We start from the raw sequence: 21,914 nt of genomic DNA, 5'->3' as shown, positions 1-21,914 counted from the left end.
TGTTAAAAAAAAAATACAGTAGCAGATGTCTATTACTAAATAAGATTTTTGTCGAAATGGTAAGATAAACATGACAAAAATTATATCGATTTAAGTTTAAATCTTCTTACTTGGGTATTTTTCTATTCTTAATGTAAAAAAAATCCAAATAATATAATTTATTTTATAAAATAATTATTTAATCAAATTGATGTTAATTAAACAATAATATTTTAGCAAATACCCAATCTATATATAAAATATATAATTTTTCATAAAATGTCAAAATTACTAATCCAATTACTTAAGTAGTAATTTTATTTTAGTAAATTCACTTGAGGGCGAAAGGTGGGATATTTTTAAACCTAGAAGTCGTAGACCTTCCAAAACACTAACAGCACCGCCATCCGCAATTACAAGCAGTCCCCTTCTCCCTCTGCCATTAAAATAAAATAAAATAAAAACCTAACCCTAGAAATCCAAAACAACAAGAGTCCCAACAAGTAAAGGATTAAGAAGACATCGTGGGAGTGGGATACTGAAGCCGTCGATGCTTAGTTTTGGTGGAGTAGAAGAGGATCAGAGAGGGGGTGCTTCCAATAAATGCTCTCTCTGTATCTCCTCTTCGAAGTTGCTTCCTCTTTCATGTCTTCTTCAATCACACCCTCTTTATTCTTTGCTCATTCAGGGTCTTCTCAAGCCCTAGGCTTTCATCTTTGCTCTATACCTTTCCTTTACTCTCAATCTTCTCCTTTGTATAAAACATGACTGATTCTAAGGTTTCTCCCCTTCCCTTCGCTACCTTGTATGATTTCAATTTTTTCGTGTTTCTTTTACATCTGGATTTTTGTTAAATGTGCACAATATTAAATTTCAGGATTGGGTTTAGCCCTCTTTCTTTGTTAGAATTTGTGTTTTTTTTTGGATTGATGATTGTTAGCTGAGGTTCTGTACATGAAAAATACGATTTGGTTGAAATTGGATTATTATGAATGATGAATAAGAGGTTTTGTCTTTTCCCTTTTCTAAGACAAGCCTTTATTTGTTTTAGTAATGCTGCTTGGGTCTCTAATCAGAATTGTGGAACCATTGTTTTCCCTGATTTTGAGCAGGTATTCGTTTTTGGGTCCTTCACTGAAGATGAAACAAGGTCATTGCTGTCAAAGCAGTCATCTGGGAATTCTGAAAAGCCTGTAGCAACTAAGGAATTGCAATTTGGTTCTTTCAATGTTGCAGCTGGAGGATCTTTGGGCAGTGCCAATGGTAATTTAAGCAACAAGCCAAGTTCCACAAATGGGTCAATTGAATTTTTATCCTCAACTTCTCGAATAGAAGATGGAAAAAGTAGAAAAACAACAACAGATCATTCCTTGAACACGCTTCAAACTCCAAAAGAAGCTGGAAGTGCAAATAGTTCCAGCAGTAGTTGTAGCCTCAGTAATGGTGTAAAACAGCTGAATGCAAAAGGCATTGATGTAACTTCATTTCACTTATCCATAAATGAACTCAATCCCTTGAGTGATTCTCAGAGTTCAAAATTTCATGTCCTTGAGAGCGAAATTATAGAGAATAGAGATCAGAACGGGACTGTTGATACTTCATTAGGAGGCTCTGTTCGAGGAGACATTGCAAAAGAAGAGAAGGATCCAATTAAAGTTGTTAAAAACTTAGTACCACGAGGCTTGATTAACTCTGGAAATTTATGTTTTCTGAATGCCACTTTACAGGCTCTATTGTCATGTTCTCCTTTTGTCCAGCTCTTGCAGCAACTTAAACTTCGTAATATACCCAAGGTTTGTTGTATGCTTATGTTGTTTACTTAGTTATGTACTAATAAATCATCTTCTCAAGGTGAGTAAATATGAACCTGTGAATAGATTTATACTAACTGTCACTTTTATTTGACTTTGATTTGATAGGTTGGCTATCCAATATTAACTTCGTTTGCAGAGTTTGTATCTGACTTCGATGTCCCATCCAGTGATTCTAAATTGAAGAAAAAGGATACAGCAGTTCTTGAGATTGGAAGACCTTTCAGCCCTGTCATGTTTGAATCTGTACTTAAAAGTTTTACTCCTGATGTGCCAAATAGCATATCTGGTAGGCCAAGGTTTGTATGCTTTCTACATCAGTTTTATTTCAATATTTATTCTTTTTACAAGTCTCAAGTGATGTTCCTTGCATAGACCATTTCTATTAAAATAACAGAACATGGCCAGCTGATATTGAAACATCACCATCCATGATCAAAATCAAACATTATATATGCTTGTCCTGGCCCTCTTGATTTCTTTTTAACGCTTTCTGAAATGCTGAAAATTTTTTAGAGCTTAATTATCTTACCTAGGAATCCCTTTCTCCTTGCATTTGGTGTCAATTGTATAGTAATTTAGTGCGAACTTGCTACAGCTACCTCATCAGCATTTTATTGAAAGAAATATGATGATTGGTTTTAACTTTGAAATGTTTGTATATGCTTGAAATCAGAATGATAAACAGATATAACTATGTACAATATTCACATGTAATGACATTTTGATGATTTTTTTATTTATCATCGTTTTCAGGCAGGAAGATGCTCAGGAGTTTTTAAGTTTTATCATGGATCAAATGCATGATGAATTGGTTAAGCTTCAAGGGCAGTCCAGTAGCTCAAATGGGGTCAGATCATCACTAGTTTCGTATGCAGAAGATGATGAATGGGAGACAGTTGGACCAAAAAACAAATCTGCAGTCACTAGAACTCAAAGCTTCCTTCCTTCAGAGTTGAGTGATAGTTTTGGAGGACAGTTGAGAAGTGTGGTGAAGGCAATAGGTAAGCACATTTGCTATGGCTGCAAAGTATATTGGATGATGTGAAAAATAGCCAATTGATGGGGTTATTTGTATGAATACATATTTTTATGTGGTTGGCCAACCCTTTTTTTTTTTTTTTGCTTCCTTTTTTACTTTACAACTGTAGCCACCAATAACATGCTCAAAACAAGCTAAAACACTGGACGTAGAGAAGTCAACTGGATAATACCAGCAATTTATGCTTGTAAATTTTGATCTGTAAACCAAGTGGAAATGTTGATACTTACTCTGAATTGGTTGTCTTCACCTGTCATATTCAGATGTTAGTTTGTGTTTATTGGGTGGATTTTGAACCCTGATATCTGACCATGGTACCATTTATTAACATTATAATCATTTCTTTGTCATAATTTGCTTTTTGTGGCAGGAAATAAAGCTTCTGCTACTGTTCAACCATTTCTATTGCTGCACCTTGATATCCATCCTGAAGCTGTTCATACTATTGAGGATGCACTTCACTTGTTCTCGGCACCAGAGTTTCTTGAGGGTTATCGTGCATCGACTGCTGGGAAGGTATTTATTTCTTTTGATTGTTTCCTTTTGGCTATTGGCCACTATATCTACCTTTATAGGTCTTATACTTTTGGTGTGTGTGTTTGTATTGTATGTATCAGCTTTTCGTTAATGTTTAGATGTTATTAGTGATAAACTTGATGTTCTTATGCTTTTATGGCTGTTAGTGTCAGGCTGGTGTTGTCACTGCCAAAAAATCTGTCAAGATACAGACACTTTCGAAGATAATGATTTTGCACCTGATGCGTTTTAGCTATGGTAGCCAGGGGAGTACTAAGCTGCATAAGCCTGTACACTTCCCTCTTGAGCTGGTATTGGGTCGGGAACTACTTGTTTCCTCATCCACCGAGGTATAACTTCTCTTCATAAGCTTGTTTAAATACATTTGTATTGGATTATTTTGTATTTGCGAGTTTTTATTGTGAATTATGGAGCAGCTTTTTAGTCAATGCTGCTTAGCTAACTTGCTCTTTCTAGTCCACGAATGTATTTGGTCCGCGATGCTGTATTTGTGTTCTACATTTTTGTGTCCTAACTTGTTGGTAAGTTAATGCTGCATATTCAATTTTCATTTTTGTACTTCATTTGTAGGGCCGAAAATATGAACTTGTTGCTACAATAACACATCATGGAAGAGAGCCCTCCAAGGGGCATTATACGGCTGATGCTCGATACCCCAACGGCCAATGGCTGCGTTTTGATGATGCCTCTGTCACAGCCATTGGGACAAGCAAGGTGTTACATGACCAAGCATATGTTCTTTTCTACGAACAAATGTAGAAGTCGTCGCTATTTTACTCCTTGTTCGCATGATATTCACCCGAGTACTATGGCGCCTGTTTGCTAATATCATCATTACAGAATTGGCTCCTTGATTTTTCCTTCCCTTGTAACAGTTAGTCACGCTTTACCTTCAAATGGATAAGTTAACTGCAGCCCATATATATACATATATATAGGTTTATGTATTGATAATCAAACTGTTGAGAAAGTACTTAAAATTTTTCTAATGTTCTTGAACTACTAGTGATTATTATTTTTGTTTTAGTTTTATTATTACTGTTGTTATTACTATCATTATAAGACAACTGCCCTTTTAGGTATATAGAATAAATATGCATGTATACAATAAATAGGACATACACTATTATATTCTTATGTATACATGTATATAACAAGGCCCTCTATTGTAATTTCGTTGTTGATAACCTTTTATTGTTGTCATTGGAGGGAGTGATAATATAGCCAAGGTTTTGTAGAATAATAAATTTAGACGAGAATGATTAGGTTTTATTTATTTAATAATTTCCAATAATAAATTAGTAGAATAAATTCTCGAATACTAGGTTTAGGGTTTATATATGCTTCTATTTTTTCCCTAATTTCTTTGTTTAACTAAGGAGAGCTGCGTACAAAAGTTGATTCCAAGTATCAGTAAGGCCAGCAACACACCAATGGGTGCAATCCATCCCCTTGAAGGCATTGTAAGAGCTAGGGTGTGCGTCTTTTCTTAGCTGAGATAAAGCTGTAATATCCAACAAATGAACAGGTTTCTTGATCTTACTTATCACATCTTTAACCACATATGCTGCCTCAGGCAACCCAACTGGATAAGCTGATGATCCATTGAATGGTTCCATCTCCTTGAAGCAATTTCTCACCCCTGGCTCATTCCATTCCGTGCCACTGAAACATTGTTTCATATGAAAATAGAGTCAGTGAACAGATTATTACATGGTTTAGCCGATACAGTTTTCAAAGCAAAAGCTGGTCTCACTTGTAGTGTGATGGAGAGATTCCTTGAAATATAACTTTAGTTCTGTTAGTATCCACATCTGAATCAACCCATTTGGCCCATGTTGTTAAAGCTGTCCGAAATGCAGTCATACGATCAATATCTTTCGTAATCCTCCCTTCATCATTCACATAATCCCATCTGCAGTTCAACAACAACATATGCCATTATATATATGTTTAGCTCATTAATCAATGTAATGTAGAGCTTATTGTATTACTGTTGCTTCAATCCTCTGCGGTACCACCATAGCCAAGTGTTGAAAACTAAAACATCATTGTTCTTCCATTGATCGCCATTCCTCATTGAATTCAACTTCAAAACTCTGCCAATTCTTTCCTCATCAACATCCACCAAGTACAGTGAATGAAATAGCATCACGGATATCTTGTAATCCTAACAAATTAACCAACCCCGTGAAAACCTTTTTCTAATCACAGTTCCTTTACATACCTCTCGTGAACTGAATTCATGTTTAACTTTTTTTATTACAGATACCTGGAATGTGACTGCCGAAATGTTGTTGTTATTCAACTCCTGTTTGATTATTCTGGAATTTGGCACTGCAGCATGAAGCATGCATATCAATGATTGCCATATGTTGAGACTTAGAGAATCCCCAATGAACATGATCTTCTTTCCTTTGAATCTCTTCAGAAAATACTCTCCATTAAACCTGTCATTCATAAGATGTTGGAATCCAAACAGGGACACTAATATATAGAATTAATTAAAAACAACATAAAATGTCAGAAACAACATAAAATGTTTTTGTAACATATTCCTGTCCCCCCCCCCCCCCAAAAAAATGCATGTTCCCCTCATGTGTATTACTATTAACCATTAGCAAAATATTTCTTTGCCATGATTAGACAAAAGTTGTTGACTTTTTCTCTGCTTTCATATGTACTTTATTCTAATTGTCTTTTCAATCATTTCCATCAGTATCTGACCTTTCATATCTTACAACTCATAGCAGGCTGTATTTTTTGGAGAGTTAATTTCTCCTCCAAAATACTAAACATTCAATTTGATTTAATTGATTTTAGTGAAATTAATGCAGAAATTAAAGAGCACAGTAAACAACAAAATGAATATGCAGCTTATTCTTCAAAACTGTAGTTCACAACATTAATAACAATAACAAAAGAGAATCTGCAAATGACAAATATAGACCGATATTTCATGAAAAAAAATAATATATAGATAGGAAGCAAAGTACCTTGGTAAGTGACAATTGGTTGGCTGCCATCTATATTTAAGGTAGAGGTGATCGGGGCGGCCATACTTGAGGCAATCGAATTCTTTGCGGATGAAGGGACAATCTGTTGAGTTGTAGAGAGGATAGGAGTTATCGTACACCCACTTACCTTGGTACATATTACAATTCATCTCTTGTTTTCTCCTCTCAAAGCTGCTTTTTTTTCTCTGAAAACTATTGCCATTTGCATTTGCATTGGCTAAACATATACATGAAAAGATGACAAAGCTGATAGCTTGAATAGATACCATTAGAGACTGTGAATGGACGTTGGGAGAAAAGAGAAGAATGTGGCTCAAGTTTCATAGAATAAAAAGGAGACAACGGTAGTGGGGTGCTATTTATACCCCCCCCAAAAAAAAAAAAAAGAAAAAAACCAGGTAAAACTTTTTTATAACACTGTGCATGGGACTTGGGAGAAGGTAATCAATTAGAATTGGCTAAATGAGCTACTTTTCACATGCAACACATGAAAACCAACTCACTTAGTCAACACATTATCCCTTTTAAAACAGTATGTTTGTCTCTAGAGTTACCAGAGAACCAACCATAATTCTTTTTTCCTGGGCTTAATATTATTAAAAAAAAAATAGAAGTTACAATTTTAAAATAGATTTCAGATCTTAGCATTGCATAAAATCATATATATAATCTTCTCAATAATATGCTAACAAGGAACATTGAAATTAACTGGGACCTAACATGCTATCACCTTGGATTTAGAGTCACCGACATTCATCAGTTTTGAGTTACTTAGATCTTCAAACACAGCTAATACATCCAAATACGAAAATTATGTATGTTGCCATATTAACACTAATCAACCATCTCCTTTTTCACCTTGTGCAACATCATCACTAGCAACAAATCATATCCTATTCACTCCAAGACATTCAAATCTCATCCCCATCCAAAATTGCATCAATAAATCTCTAACCCAAAAACACATAACATGACTTCACTCCATTACTGATATAAATGTTATCCCACTTGTTAGTATTTTCACAATATATACCTTACTTTAGTATATTGTTACTAGTTTTTTTATCTCGTGCAATGTAGGGGTTTAATCATATATATCACTTAAAATGTATATATAATAACTTATTTGGTCCTTAAACTTTACAATAAAAAATATTTTAGCCTTGTATTTAATTTTTCGCTTCTTTTAATCATTGAATTTATATTATTTGTCAAATCACCACAAAAATGGATAGAAAAATTCACGTTTGTAACCTAGGCATCCACGTGGATGTCACATTAACAATTAATTAATTTTAAGAAATAAAAAATATATTTTTTTATACTATTGAAATTTAAAATATTTTTATGATTTTTTTAATTTTTAAAATTTTAAAAGATAATTAATTGCTAATGTGACCACATGACAATCCACGTATATGTTACGTCAACAAAATTAACAAATGTTAACTTTTACATTTATTTTGGAGTGATTAGACAAATATCGTAAGTTTAAGGGCTAAAAGGTGCTAAAATATTAATGGAGGGCTAAAATAGCTTCTTCTTTTTTTATAAAATTAAAAGGTCAAATAAGTCATTATACCTAAAATCTAGTATATAATATTCGAGATAAAAACAAAACAATATAAATAATTGATTTGTAGAATCATTTGTACCATGATAAATATAAGTTAAGAGTAAAAAATTTCACATTTAAAATAAACTTAAATTAATATTTATTATTTCTAATAGTATATTAAAATTTAAATAATGATGATATATTATTTAAAAAATTGAAAGAGAAACAAAAGTTCATTATTTAAAAATATTATATAAAATTTTTTGTAAATTTAAAATTAATAAACTCTGATAGTAAAAATTTTAAATGAGTATTAATATATACTAATGTTGTTAATACTTATGGATTATAAAATGTTTTATAATAATACTTAATTTTTTTCACATGATTGTAAATGTATAATATATTTTATTTAATTATTTTAAATTAAAAATATAGTTTCTAATATCTATTACATAAATTTTAATTTAATTTACATGTGATATCTGAAAATAAATATAGTTTTTCAAAAATATTTATGCTAATTCCACTAAAGTGAGATTTTATACATTAAAAAAAAGAAATAAGATAGTTTTTCACAGTTAATTGAAAATATATAAGGGCTAATGTATGTGTTAAAACTAAGCTTTATTTGAAAATATATTTTGATATAATAAATTAAAGGACTTTTGAATAAAATTTAATATTAAACAAAATTGGATAAATGATTTTTCAAAAGAAGTTTAAGAGATAAAATTTACAATTATTATTTAGTTTAAACAAATCTTCTAAGTATGGGCTTTTTCAACTAGACAAATTATTTTTTAAACAAGTCAAAATTGTTCCAGGCCAAAAAGGTATGCGAAGTATCGATATTTTCAAAATATGATAACCCTTGAAACAAACGATATCAAAATGGCATTCTGGCTTTCACAAATTTAGCTAAGTATCGATTCGATATCGATACCTTTTATATGGTATCGATAAAATCTTCCTGCCATCGATATTTCAACTCCAACGGTCACTGAATTTAGCATTTATTACAAAAAGTATAGATACCTTTTTATTTGATATCGATACTCAGTATTGCAGGTGTATTAAATGTCCTGGTTTTCACATCCCAACAACTCTATTAACTACCACAACAACCCCAACGATTGGAAATCATTTAGGGAGTATAAATACCAGCTTCTAAAGATCATACAAGAACAAGAAAGCATATTCAAGCAAAAATATCAATCAAACAACCTTTGTGCCCAATACTTCCAAATTTTCTGTACACACTAGTGAGCTTTTATTGTTTTTCTTTAGCTCAAGTGTATTATTGTCTATTTGTGCTTAATTGGCAAACATTATGATCTTGAAATGATTATTTTTTTGTTTGCTTCTTTGTAATTCTTTGTAAGGTTAAACTTTATCCTCAAAGGTTGTACTAATTAGTGAATTTGGGAAAATCCTTAGTTGTGGAAAGCTAAGGTTAGTGTAGTAGGCAACTGGAGTTGAACCACTCTAAATTTTTTGTTCTTTGTTCTATATATATATATATATATATATATATATATATATATATTAACTTTTCTAAATTTTTAAAAGTCAATTTACCCCCTTTTGGCGATTTCGGTTTGATCAATCAAGCTAACAATTAGTATTAGAGCTAGCCTCTAAAAGACGGTCTAACAATCAAGAGAAGATCCTTAAGGTAGCTCAACTTTCATCTATTCAAACCACACAAGATGACGTCTACTTCCAGCTTCTTTATTGCTGGTGAGTCTTAATTCATTAATAAACCTCCTTATTTCAATTATGTCAATTATTCCTATTGGAAGACTAGAATGATGCTCATACAAGCTAATGATCTTGTCGTATGGGACATCATCATGGATGGTCCATCATTACCTCAAAAGCAAGAAGGAGAGATCTTAGTTCCAACGAGTAAGAAAGAATGGAACGAGGAAGATAGGAGAAGTATACAACTCAACGCCAAGGCCATGCACACTCTCTTTTGTGCATTTGGTCTAGAATAATATAGTAGGGTATCATTATATGCCAATGCCAAGGGAATTTAGGACAAATTGGAGGTCACTCATGAGAGTACCAATCAAGTCAAGAAATCAAAAGTAGGAATTCTCAACCTCAATTATGAGACGTTCATGATGAAGCTCGAGAAGGACATCAAAACTATGTCCTATAGATTCACTATCATCATCAATGAGGTCAAGTCCTATGGGAAGACCTATCTTAATGAAGAAGTAGTACGTAAAATGCTTAGAAGCTTGCTAATGTCTTGAGATACCAAAGTCACAACCATAGAGGAAGCAAAAAATTAGAGACTTTTTCATTAGATAAGCTAATTGATTCTTTTCTCACTCATGAAATGAGGCTCAAATGAGTGAATAAAGGAGAAGAAAAAGTTGAAAAGAAGGTTGGTATTTCCCTCAAGTCCACAATAGAAAAAGGTAATTTTAGTGATGATGTGGATGAGGATCAAAAGATGGCCATGTTTGCAAGAAGATTCAAGAGGCTTATGAGATCCAATAAAAGAAGAAAATTCCAAAAGAAGGATGAAGTCAAGATTAAATATACCATGGAGAAGGACCTCATCATATTCTATGAATGTAAAAAGGCGGAACATATCAAGTTTGATTGTCCTCAATGGAAGAAAAGGGGGTCAAAAAAATAAAAACGTAAGGCTCATGTAACAACCTGTTTTTGGGGTTAATCGGAACAGTGGTTTCGGGACCATAATCCAAAGTTAAAATATTTATTTTATTATTTTAATAAAGTCTACGGTATGATATTAGATATATGTGAAATTTTCGTAAAGAAATTTTACCGTTTGAGTGGTTAATTCGGTAAAAAAGGCGTAATCGCGTAAAAAGAAAAATTTGATAGTTAAATGTGAGAATGTTTAATTGAATTTGTCTTTATAATATGATGAATTTATAATGTAATTAGACCATTATAAGGGTTAGTGGAATTCATGGCTTGGCAAATTGGTAAATAGAATAAGTTTTAAAGGTTGGTTAGGTAAATTGAATAATAATAGATTAAATAAATAAAACAAATACAAAAGTATGGCCATATTGCTTCATTACTGCCAAATATGCAAAGAAAGAATAGAAGAAAAGATTTTTAAGGGTTCGGTACATTTGGGGCTTGATTTAGGTAAGTTTTAAGCTCGATTTTTGATAATTTTTACGTGTTTGAGATTGTTGCTTCGTGTTTTACAAAACCCATGCTTAAATTTTAGAATTTGATGATGATTTCATGAGATTACATTGTTTCTTTTGTGATCTTTGTGATGATAAATGGTAAAATATGAAAGCTTGATGATAGATAGATATATTTTGTATTGGAATTTTTGATGAATTTGAATATTTTGGGCTAATTTGTGAAAATGAGAAATTGAGGGACTAAAATGTGAAATAAATTGTATATATGAGCTTATAAGGACTAGAGGAAAATTCAGCCAAGCATGAGTGTGATCAAATTTTGAATATTTTGTGTTTTGTGAAATAGGGACTAAATTGTGAAAAATGTGAAATGTCAGTGGAAAAAGTGTAATTAGCCCATTTATGTGTTTTTAGATGAATTTGATTGAGTATATGATTAAATAATTTGAATTTGCATTGAATTATATCAAGAAATGAGAAAATCGGATTTGGATCGGGGAAAGTCGAAAATTATCGAATAGTCGTTCCGGTCCGTTCGTATCCGTATGAGGTAAGTTCATAAGTAATTAAATGTTATTAAATTGAAATGTATGTGCATTATATATATGCTGAATTAAGTTGTAAAAGAATATAAATGTTAAGTTGAAGTATGTAAAATATGAACTGAATTTGAGGCACTAAGTGTGCGATAAATGAAATAGCTACGGTTATTAAAATGGCACTGAGTGTGCAAGATTATAACAACATTGGCTGAGTAAATGGCACTATGTGTGCGATATCGATATGAGTTTGGTTTAATGTAATGGCACTAAGTGTGCGATATAATTATAGCTCCGGATAATAAATTGGCACTAAGTGTGCGAGTTCGTTGAATATTCATTGATGATCGAATGAATTGGTGTTTCGAGCATTAAAGTGATAAAGGTGATAGGTAAGAACGTAATGGTACAGGTATGTACGGAATCTATGTGATTGATGATGTTAAATATGTAATAGATGAAAAATTTTGCAATGAAAACGAGTATGATTATGATTAGTAAATATATGATCTATGTGAAAACGAGATGTAGATACTAGTAAGCTATCTATGATCAAATGAATTATATGAGAAAGGTAGAATTGTAAATGTGATTTGGCATATATGATTCAGGCAAATGGGATGTATATATGAAATTCTGATATGAAATGTGAGCATGATTCAAATGATGATATGTGAAATATATGAAAAGGAACGATGTATTATAGATGTGCTTGTTATATAAAATTGTGGTCCTACGTTTTGGACATGAGAATTATGAAAAAAAAATGGAATATGGTTATTCGGGTTTTGAAATGCATAAAAAGGAATTTATATATTTTTATGCATGAAATGAAATAAATACTATGTTTTGGTTGGTTATGTAACGAAATTACTTAATGTGGCGATGTTGGATTATATAGAAAAGTGATTGAATATGTGTATGAAGTTAACTAAATTTTAACTTAAGCAAGTTGAACTATATGCATGATTTTGTGAAGATTTAATTGCTTATGACTTACTAAGCTCTTGAAGCTTACTCTGTGTGTTTTTCCTTTGTTTATAAAGTTTCGAAGACTTACTCAGGTTGAAAGTCGCAGAAGATCTCATCACACTATCCGGTTATCGTTTCGGTAAATAAAAGCTTTGAGTTTGTTGTTAAGTGGCATGTATAGGCTAGAGTTATGTTAATATGAATGTAATGTATATATAGTCATGTGATATCGCTTGGTTTTGGTTGTGATTGTATATATGTTTTTTATATGATTTGGTATGTGTACTAAGCATAGTTTTGGTGCTTGTAGGTTTGACCCAATTGGGGTAGAAAATTGGCTATTCAAATAGCCTATTTTTGTCTACACGAGCAGAGACACGGGCGTGTGTCTCAGCCGTGTGCGACACACGACCACGTTACACGGCCGTGTGTCCCCAGGGGTACCCTACGAATTAAAGTCGGTATACTCTCCAGTTTTGGCACGGCCTGTTCACACAGGCGTGTGACCTGTAAACTTTGGAAAAATGTTAAGCTTTCGAAAAAATTTTATATGTGTTTGGTTTAGTCCCGACCCCTTTCTAATACATGTTTAAGGTCTCAATGACCTATACATGAGACTCCATATTGATGTTTGATTTATGATGTTTCGATGTTTACGAAATGATTGTGAATGTTCAGTATTGTCCGGTAATGCCTTATAACCCGATTCTGGCGACGGATACGGGTTAGGGGTGTTACATTTAGTGGTATCAGAGCTATAGTTTAGTCGGTTCTAGGACTACCATAGCATATGTGAGTCTAGCTGTACATACCATAGTTAACCTGCGATAGTGTGACATCTCCCGGCTCTAATGAAATTGTTTTGTAAGATAGTGATGACCTCCAACCTAGCTATTTATAGTAATGCTAAAAAAATGATATTGAGATGATTGAGATGTGCTTATGATGTGTCGAACTTGGAAGGGTATGAATAGAAGTTCATGATATGTAGGTGCTAATGTAAGAAATGTGATAATCATGAGTTGAGGACTGTGGAAAAGAGGAATGAAATGAAAAATCATATAGTGAAAAGCCCATCCATGTTTGATTAACGTTCATATGATGCTATGTGCCCAACATATTTGATTTCGTGAATATGACAAGAAAATTTACATCATAGATGGAATGTGTGCGTATGTATACTTATTGAATGATGTCTAATCAGTATGTTCATATGGTTGACTCTTCTGTTTAAATTGCTAAATTGAAAATATCATAATGGTATATTTTATGGCTTTGTTATGGAATCATAAATATCATGATAGAATGAGAATTAAATTGAAAGATCAAATTGAGTGGAACGCAGGAAATGGGTACGATCGTTCGATGATGAATTAACGAATAAGACCATGGTTGGACCATGGCAGTACATGTGAGGTCCCATGTAAGACCATGTCTGGGACATGGCACTGGCATCGAGATGAGATCCCGTATAAGACCATGTCTGGGACATGGCATCGGTGTTGATATGTGTATTAGTGTACGACTATGTCTGGGACATGGCATCGGCCTCGACGTGTGAGCCAATGTAAAATCATGTCTGGGACATGGCATCGAGATCGATATGTGATTTCGTGTAAGACCAAGTCTGGGACATGGCAACATTATGAGACATCGTGTAAGACCATAGTTGGGCTATTGGCGTCGATATGTGATCCCATGTAGACCATATCTGGGATATGGCATTGGCATCTTATTATGTGTATGAGACTTTGTGTAAGACCATAGTTGGACTATGACATCAAGTAAACGACGTACTCAGACCCGTAAGACACTCTCTAATTTGACAAATGTTGATAAGTAAAATTGAAGTTAAATGTTGAAATTTAATTAGATACTGATATTGGGCTCGAGTAAGTAAACTTTATTGTTTGAAATTGTGGATGACAGAAACATTTGTTAAATAAGTCAGTATGTTAAATTGCTTAGAGTGAACTATGTGATTGTGATGATATTATACTGACGATGAATGTTGAGTCATATGTATGTATTTATGGGAGTCAAGTTAGAGGCTTTACAACTCCCCCTTACTTGTGTTGCTTTTGTGACGAAATTTACGAAAATTTTGTTGAATAAGTTCACAAGTATGAGATTAAAGAGTTCAATGGTGAGATAATTAGTAATGCAAACAGAGTAGAGTACAGGGTAACAAATGAACTCAGTTTTAGAAGAAATATCAAATTGTTTTAAATATTATACAGATTATGTAATGTCATGGTTAAAGAAGAAAATTAGTCTCAGCTATTTGACTCAAACGGGTATGAAGTCTAAAGATATGGTTGCTGAGATTCTTTCTGAAATGGTTTTCGTTAGTAAGTGGTATAGTACAGAGTTCATAATAATGAAATTAGTCAAAGAATAATTATCGAGTTGTAAAGATGCATGTGTGTAACGGTTGTAGTTGAATAAATTATGAAGATCTCTTTTGAGTATTCTATATATATATTCATTCATCCTCTGGAGCTCATGTGAATGTCCGTTTTTTGAAGAAAATATCATTGTATGAGTATACGGGCTGAATTTGTATGTTAGATGAAAGCACTATGAGTCTGTTTGAATTATAATCGACATTTTCTTATTTCTCTGAGACTCTATTCTATTATGTTGGGGTAAAGATGAGGGTAAAAAAAAATTAGGTGAGGTTCTTCTTCTATCTCTTTTAGATGTTGATATGACTTACGTGTATATATGGAAAGCATGATATCCCTGTTACAATGGAATTCCATAGCATGTAAACAGCAGTTTCCTTCTGGTTTTCTCTGGGAAATTACCCTGATCTTTATATTTATTTCCGTATGAGTTACGTTCTTGGATTTTTGTTATGACATCGTATTTGGATTTTCTTATCTTCTTTATTTTATGGATTATTTGACAGGATGCATCTTTAAAGTGTATTCTTTAATCTACGGTGAATATGTTTATTATGATAGTATTTTTGGATTCGATAATAAGAATGTGGATTTGGTAACTAAATTTCTCTGATTCTCATGTAAGGAATAGTCATTGGCGAAGGCATGTATATTAGAAGCTCGAGCTTGAACTGCATAATGGTTTTCTTTTCCCGGATGAATATGACTAAGGTTAGTAAGTTAATCGGAATATCTTTGTTTCTCTAAGCTATTATGTTGCAAGATCTTTGATTTGCATGTTAACAGAGATTTGAAAGATTGTGTGTTTGAGTTGCTTTATCAGCATGAAGAGAAGGGTATTTTGATAAGTAATTATCAAATAGTTGAGATCAACACAGTTGTTTTATTAGAGTGAACTAGTCAATTGAAGTATGAATTGAGTTACGTGTATTTAAAGTATCCTCAGGTATGGTAATGAATTTTGTGCATTCACCAGTATGTAGACGGATAGTCTGGATGAAAAGAATTATATTCTAGAAAGTATAATTCAGAGATATGCTTATCGGACTGTTCTAATTGAGTGATGTTATTACGAGTTAAGCTGTTCTGATTGATAAAGCTATCACATTTGCGAAAGCTAGAATAGTCTGTGGCATGTTAGCAAGGTTGAAAACAATTGTGAGTATTACTAACTGAAGCTTTAGTTCTGAGTTTAGTTTGAATTGAGTAAAGAATTTATGAATTTCAGTGATGTACTATTGAACAGATTAGAATAAGCTTTAATACGGAATGTAAAGAAATTGTTTGTACTTTCAGACAGTTAAAGTCACAATAAAAGAGAACTGTTCGATTATCGATTTAAAGACAGTCACTTTTATGTCTGTGGTGTGAATTTGATGATATCATGTGTTCGACAGAAAATGTCATATGCTTCCTGAATCCTAATGGGTTAAAGTATCTAATGTTACCGACAAAGATTTGAAATTAAGACAATGTCAATGACTTGAGATATAGAAAGATTCCAAATGGTTACTGATTAATCTCTCAGAGAGCAAATATAGTTACAGATGCGGAATGGAAAGATCTTTACTTATTTTGTGCGAGTGGTTACTCGAGCGATCTTATTTGATGATGATTTGATATTAGCTATATAAAAAAAAGCTAAAAAAGCTAAATTGATGTTTTCTTTTCTAGTTTGAAAAGCTCAGAAAGGTGTTAGTGAATTGCAAGCTAAAGGGTACAGTGTGAACCGACTTTCGATTCCGAATTTCAGAAGTTTTTGTATGAGGCTCAGTAGTAGCTTGTCTGTTATCTGAGAGTAATAAAATATACAGTTATATGAAGTAAATGTTCTGGTGTATGGATATGAAACCCAATATTTCTGATTCTGGGTTCAGATGTTGATTTCTCAACACGTTAAATCCGAAGATCAAGTGTATTCAGGTCTAATACAGTCAGTGATGGTACGGGTGTGATAAAGAGATAGAGTCATTATAGACTTCGTATTGAGGTTGTTATTATCACTATAAAGGAGATGTTATCCGTATTGTGGTTAATTGTTTGACCAAAAATCCGCATGATTGTTTCAGTATATACAGAGTTCCTATTTGGCAGATCAACTGAGCTATACGTTCTGAGTGAGTAATTCAAAATTTTGTCAAGATGCTCCGGCAGTGTGTGTTAAAGTTCTAAGGATTTGGGAAAAAGATATGCGAGGCTGAAATCGATTTGTGACCTTGAGAAATTAGTGAAAGTGATTCAAGATTTGGAAGCAACTTCTTCTGGTAAGATTTTTGAGGACGAAAATCCCTAAAGGGGGAAAAAGTTGTAACAACCCGTTTTTGGGGTTAATCAAAATAGTGGTTTCGATACCATAATCCAAAGTTAAAATATTTATTTATTATTTTAATAAAGTCTACTGTATGATATTAGAGATATGTGAAAGTTTCGTAAAGAAATTTTACCGTTTGATAGTTAAATGTAAAAATGTTTAATTGAATTTGTCTTATAATATGATGCATTTATAATGTAATTAGACCATTATAAGGGTTAGTGGAATTCATGGCTTGGAAAATTGGTAAATAGAATAAGTTTTAAAGGTTGGTTAGGTAAATTGAATAATAATAGATTAAATAAATAAAACAAATACAAAAGTATGGCCATATTGCTTCATTACTGCCGAATATGCAAAGAAAGAATAGGAGAAAAGAGTTTTAAGGGTTCGGCACATTTGGGGATTGATTTAGGTAAGTTTTAAGCTCGGTTTTCGATAATTTTTACGTTTTTGAGATCGTTGCTTCGTGTTTTACAAAACCTATGCTTAAATTTTAGAATTTGATAATGATTTCATGAGATGCCATTGTTGATTTTGTGAGCTTTGTGATGATAAATGGTGAAATATGAAAGCTTGATGATAGATAAATATATTTTGTATTGGGATTTTTTATGAATTTGAATATTTTGGGCTAATTTGTGAAAATGAGAAATTGAGAGACTAAAATGTAAAATAAATTGTATATATGAGCTTATAAGGACTAGAGGAAAATTCGTCCAAGCATGAGTGTGGTCAAATTTGGAACATTTTGTGTTTTGTGAAATAGGAATTAAATTGTGAAAAATGTGAAATGCCAAAGGCAAAAGTGTAATTATCCCATTTACGTGTTTTTAGATGAATTTGATTGAGTATATGATTAAATAAGTTGAATTTGCATTGAATTATATCAAGAAATGAGAAAATCGGATTTGGATCGGGGAAAGTCAAAAATTATCGAATAGTCATTATGGTTCGTTCGTATCCGTATGAGGTAAGTTCATAAGTAATTAAATGTTATTAAATTGAAATGTATATGCATTATATATATATATATATATGCTGAATTAAGTTGTAAAAGAATATAAATGTGAAGTTGAAGTATGTAAAATATGAACTGAATTTGAGGCACTAAGTGTGCGATAAATGAAATAGCTACGGCTATTAAAATGGCACTGAGTGTGCGAGATTATAACAACATTGGCTGAGTAAATGACACTATGTGTGCAATACTAATATGAGTTTGGTTTAATGTAATGGCACTAAGTGTGCGATATAATTATAGCTTCGGCTAATAAATTGGCACTAAGTGTGCGAGTTCGTTGAATGTTCATTGATGATCGAATGAATTAGTGCTTCGAGCATTAAAGTGATAAATGTGATAGGTAAGAACGTAATGGTATAAGTATGTACGGAATCTATGTGATTGATGATGTTAAATATGTAGTAGATGAAAATTTATGTAATGAAAGCGAGTATGATTATGATTAGTAAATATATGATCTATGTGAAAACGAGATGTAGATATTAGTAAGTTATCTATGATCAAATGAATTATATGAGAAAGGTAGAATTGTAAATGTGATTTGCCATATATGATTTAGGCATATGGGATGTATATATGAAATTCTGATATGAAATGTGAGCATGATTCAAATGATGATATGTGAAATATATAAAAAGGAACGATGTATTATAAATGTGCTTGTTATATAAAATTGTGGTCCTACGTTTTGGACATGAGAATTATGAAAAAAAAAAGGAATATGGTTATTTGGGTTTTGAAATGCATAAAAAGGAATTTATATATTTTTATGCATGAAATGAAATAAATGACTATGTTTTGGTTGGTTATGTAACGAAATTACTTAATGTGGCGATGTTGGATTATATAGAAAAGTAATTGAATTTGTGTACGAAGTTAACTAAATTTTAACTGAATCAAGTTGAACTATATGCATGATTTTGTGAAGATTTAATTGCTTATGACTTACTAAGCTCTCGAAGCTTACTCTGTGTGTTTTTCCTTTGTTTATAGAGTTTCAGAGACTTGCTCGGGTTAGAAGTCGCAGGAGATCTCATCACACTATCTGGTTATCATTTCGGTAAATAAAAGCTTTGAGTTTGTGGTTAAGTGGCATGTATAGGCTAGAGTTATGTCAATATGAATGTAATGTATATATAGCCATGCGATATGTCTTGGTTTTGGTTGTGATTGTATATATGTTTTTGATATGATTTGGTATGTGTACTAAGCATAGTTTTGGTGCTTGTAGGTTTGACCTAATTGGGGTGGCAATTTGGCTATTCAAATGGCCTATTTTTGTCCACACAGGCAGAGACACGGGCATGTGTCTCAGCCGTGTGCCACACACGAGGACGTTACACGACCGTGTGTCCCCTGGGGTACCCTACGAATTAAAGTCAGGATACCCTCCAGTTTTGGCACGGCCTATTCACACAGGCGTGTGACCTGTAAACCTTGGAAAAAATTTAAGCTTTCAAATTTTTTTTATATGTGTTCGAGTCCCGACCCCTTTCTAATACATGTTTAAGGTCTCAATGACCTATACATGGGACTCCATATTGATGTTTGATCTATAATGTTTCGATGTTTACGAAATGATTGTGAGTGTTTAGTATTGTCCGGTAATGCCTCCAATTCCGGTGACGGATACGGGTTAGGGGTGTTACAGCTCATGTTGCTACTTAGAGTGATGAGGATTAATCTGACAATGAAGATTAATAAATAGTCAATCTTTGTCTTATGATCATTGACAACTCTAAGGTGACTTCTAACTTATCCAATTTGACTTGTTATTCTTTTGATGAGTTATAAGATGCCTATGATGAGATGAGTTTGGAGTTTAAATTAATGGTTTCAAAATATAGAGAAACCATTTCAAAATTTAAAGAGGAAAATAATTCACTTTCCAAAGTCAAGTATGAACTTGAAAGTAAAATAAATGATATGCAAGCTACTATAAATGATTTTGAGGAAAATAATTTTGACTTGCATAATTTGCTTTCTAAAGTTCATGATGATCATTAAAAGCAACTTGGGTTGTTTAAGAGTGAAAAAGTTTACTCTAACAAAGTTTTACCAAAACGATCTTTTAGAGGAGAAAGCTCAAAAAAAAAACTTCGTCAAAAATAGTTTTAATTTCTATAAATATAGAGGTCCCCAAAAATTTTACAAAGGAAAACTTATTAAAAGTGTATGGGTCCCCAAAGGACTTATAAGTACTCAAGATAAAGACATTATTTCAAAATGAATACCTAAAGGAACTAAAATTATAGGAATTGATGTTTATGGACTAAAAGAATTTGGGTACCAAAAATCAAAACTCAATTCTATGTTTGTAGGAAGAGAAGCATTGCTTCAAGTTGGAGGATTTATTCAAAAACTCACGATATCTTGATAGTGGATGCTTAAATCACATGATTGGTGACAAGAGTCACTTCATCAATTTGAAGCAAAAAATGGAGTAGTTACATTTGGTGATAACTCTAAAAGGCAAGTAGAAGGAATCGGCTCTATTGGTACAAGCTCTTTACTTCTTATTGAAAATTTTCTCTATGTTAATGGTCCTATGCATAATCTACTTAATATTAGCCAATTGTGTGATAGTGGTTTCAATGTCATTTTTGAGTTTAATGGATGTAAAATAGTTGACTTTGTGTCTAATAAGATTATGCTTGTAAGACATAGGATAAGAAATATATATATGGTGCATTTATATGACTTGCATGATTCACTCATATGCCTTGTTGCTAAAAATGAAAACAATTCTTTACTGTGGCATAGAAAACTAGGGCATGCTAGCATGATCATATTGCATAAACTAGCTAAAAATGACTTAGTAAGAGGATTGCCAAAAATTGATTTTGAATTAGATAAAGTTTGTGATGCTTGTATTAAGGGTAAATATAAAAGAGTTTCCTTTAAACAATTAATGATGTATCAACTAGTAGAGTCCTTTAACTCATTCACATAGACTTATTTGTCCCGATTAGGACAACTAGTTTGGGCGGAAAACAATATGCCTTTGTGCTTATTGATGACTATTCTAGATTTACTTGGGTTTTTTTTTTATTAAGTACTAAAGATGAAACTTTAGAAAAATTCATCACATTTTTATAAACTTTAGAAAGATGAAACATATGCTCCCGTAACTAGAATGGAAACCACTAGGATGCTTTTAGCTTTTGCATGGTTTAATAATTTTAAGTTATATCAAATGGATGTAAAAAATGATTTTCTAAATGATTTTATAAATGAAGAAGTGTATGTTGAACAACCACCCGATTTTGAAGATCTAAAACTTCCAAACCATGTTTTCAAACTTTTAAAAACTTTATATGGTTTGAAACAAGCTGCTAGAGCTTGGTATGAAAAGTTATCAAATTTTCTTATTGAAAAATATTTTAGTAAAGGGAATGTAACAGCCCGTTTCAGGACCACAAATCCGAGTCTGAAAGAAAATTTATTTCAATATTATTTTATGTCTATTTTGAGATAGGAATATCATATAAACATTTCGTTAAGAAAATTTTACCTATTATATGATTAATTGATAAAAGGACGAAATTGCATAAAATTCAAAAG

General features: G+C 32.3%; 2 protein-coding genes across 3 annotated transcripts; one reads left to right on the top strand and one right to left on the bottom strand.

The window, feature by feature from the left end:
* Positions 1-293: 293 nt before the first annotated feature.
* Positions 294-5,029, top strand: LOC108486262 (ubiquitin carboxyl-terminal hydrolase 24). Of its 2 annotated transcripts, none has more exons than XM_017790224.2 (7): positions 294-758; positions 1,092-1,772; positions 1,899-2,089; positions 2,547-2,794; positions 3,203-3,348; positions 3,516-3,698; positions 3,940-5,029. In XM_017790224.2, the coding sequence occupies exons 1-7, from the start codon at positions 744-746 to the stop codon at positions 4,126-4,128; spliced, it is 1,653 nt and encodes a 550-aa protein (XP_017645713.1). In that variant the 5' UTR covers positions 294-743; the 3' UTR covers positions 4,129-5,029. The 2 variants fall into 2 exon arrangements, with proteins under 2 accessions (XP_017645713.1, XP_017645714.1); XM_017790225.2 differs by having other exon boundaries at positions 3,522-3,698; positions 3,940-4,368.
* LOC108486263 (protein trichome birefringence-like 38) lies at positions 4,617-6,899 on the bottom strand. Its single transcript, XM_017790226.2, has 5 exons — positions 6,366-6,899; positions 5,642-5,819; positions 5,364-5,539; positions 5,126-5,284; positions 4,617-5,034 (listed from the first exon to the last, which is right to left on the bottom strand). The coding sequence occupies exons 1-5, from the start codon at positions 6,653-6,655 to the stop codon at positions 4,740-4,742; spliced, it is 1,098 nt and encodes a 365-aa protein (XP_017645715.1). The 5' UTR covers positions 6,656-6,899; the 3' UTR covers positions 4,617-4,739.
* Positions 6,900-21,914: the final 15,015 nt, after the last annotated feature.

This window comes from Gossypium arboreum, chromosome 6, assembly GCF_025698485.1.
Source record: "Gossypium arboreum isolate Shixiya-1 chromosome 6, ASM2569848v2, whole genome shotgun sequence".
Taxonomy (NCBI): domain Eukaryota; kingdom Viridiplantae; phylum Streptophyta; class Magnoliopsida; order Malvales; family Malvaceae; genus Gossypium; species Gossypium arboreum.
The sequence above is the reverse complement of the archived record's forward strand: the minus strand, read 5'-3'. Positions and strand labels throughout refer to the sequence as shown.

What these genes read in the sequence shown, in the direction of transcription:
- LOC108486262 (XM_017790224.2), top strand. An exon ending in GTGCATCGACTGCTGGGAAG is followed by an intron (nt 3,349 to 3,515) that starts GTATTTATTTCT and finishes TATGGCTGTTAG; the next exon opens with TGTCAGGCTGGTGTTGTCAC. An exon ending in TTGTTTCCTCATCCACCGAG is followed by an intron (nt 3,699 to 3,939) that starts GTATAACTTCTC and finishes CTTCATTTGTAG; the next exon opens with GGCCGAAAATATGAACTTGT.
- LOC108486263 (XM_017790226.2), bottom strand. Translation starts at nt 6,655, where the DNA reads ATGGTATCTATTCAAGCTATCAGCTTTGTCATCTTTTCATGTATATGT. An exon ending in TTTCGGCAGTCACATTCCAG is followed by an intron (nt 5,540 to 5,641) that starts GTATCTGTAATA and finishes TTAATTTGTTAG; the next exon opens with GATTACAAGATATCCGTGAT. An exon ending in ATCTCTCCATCACACTACAA is followed by an intron (nt 5,035 to 5,125) that starts GTGAGACCAGCT and finishes ACAATGTTTCAG; the next exon opens with TGGCACGGAATGGAATGAGC.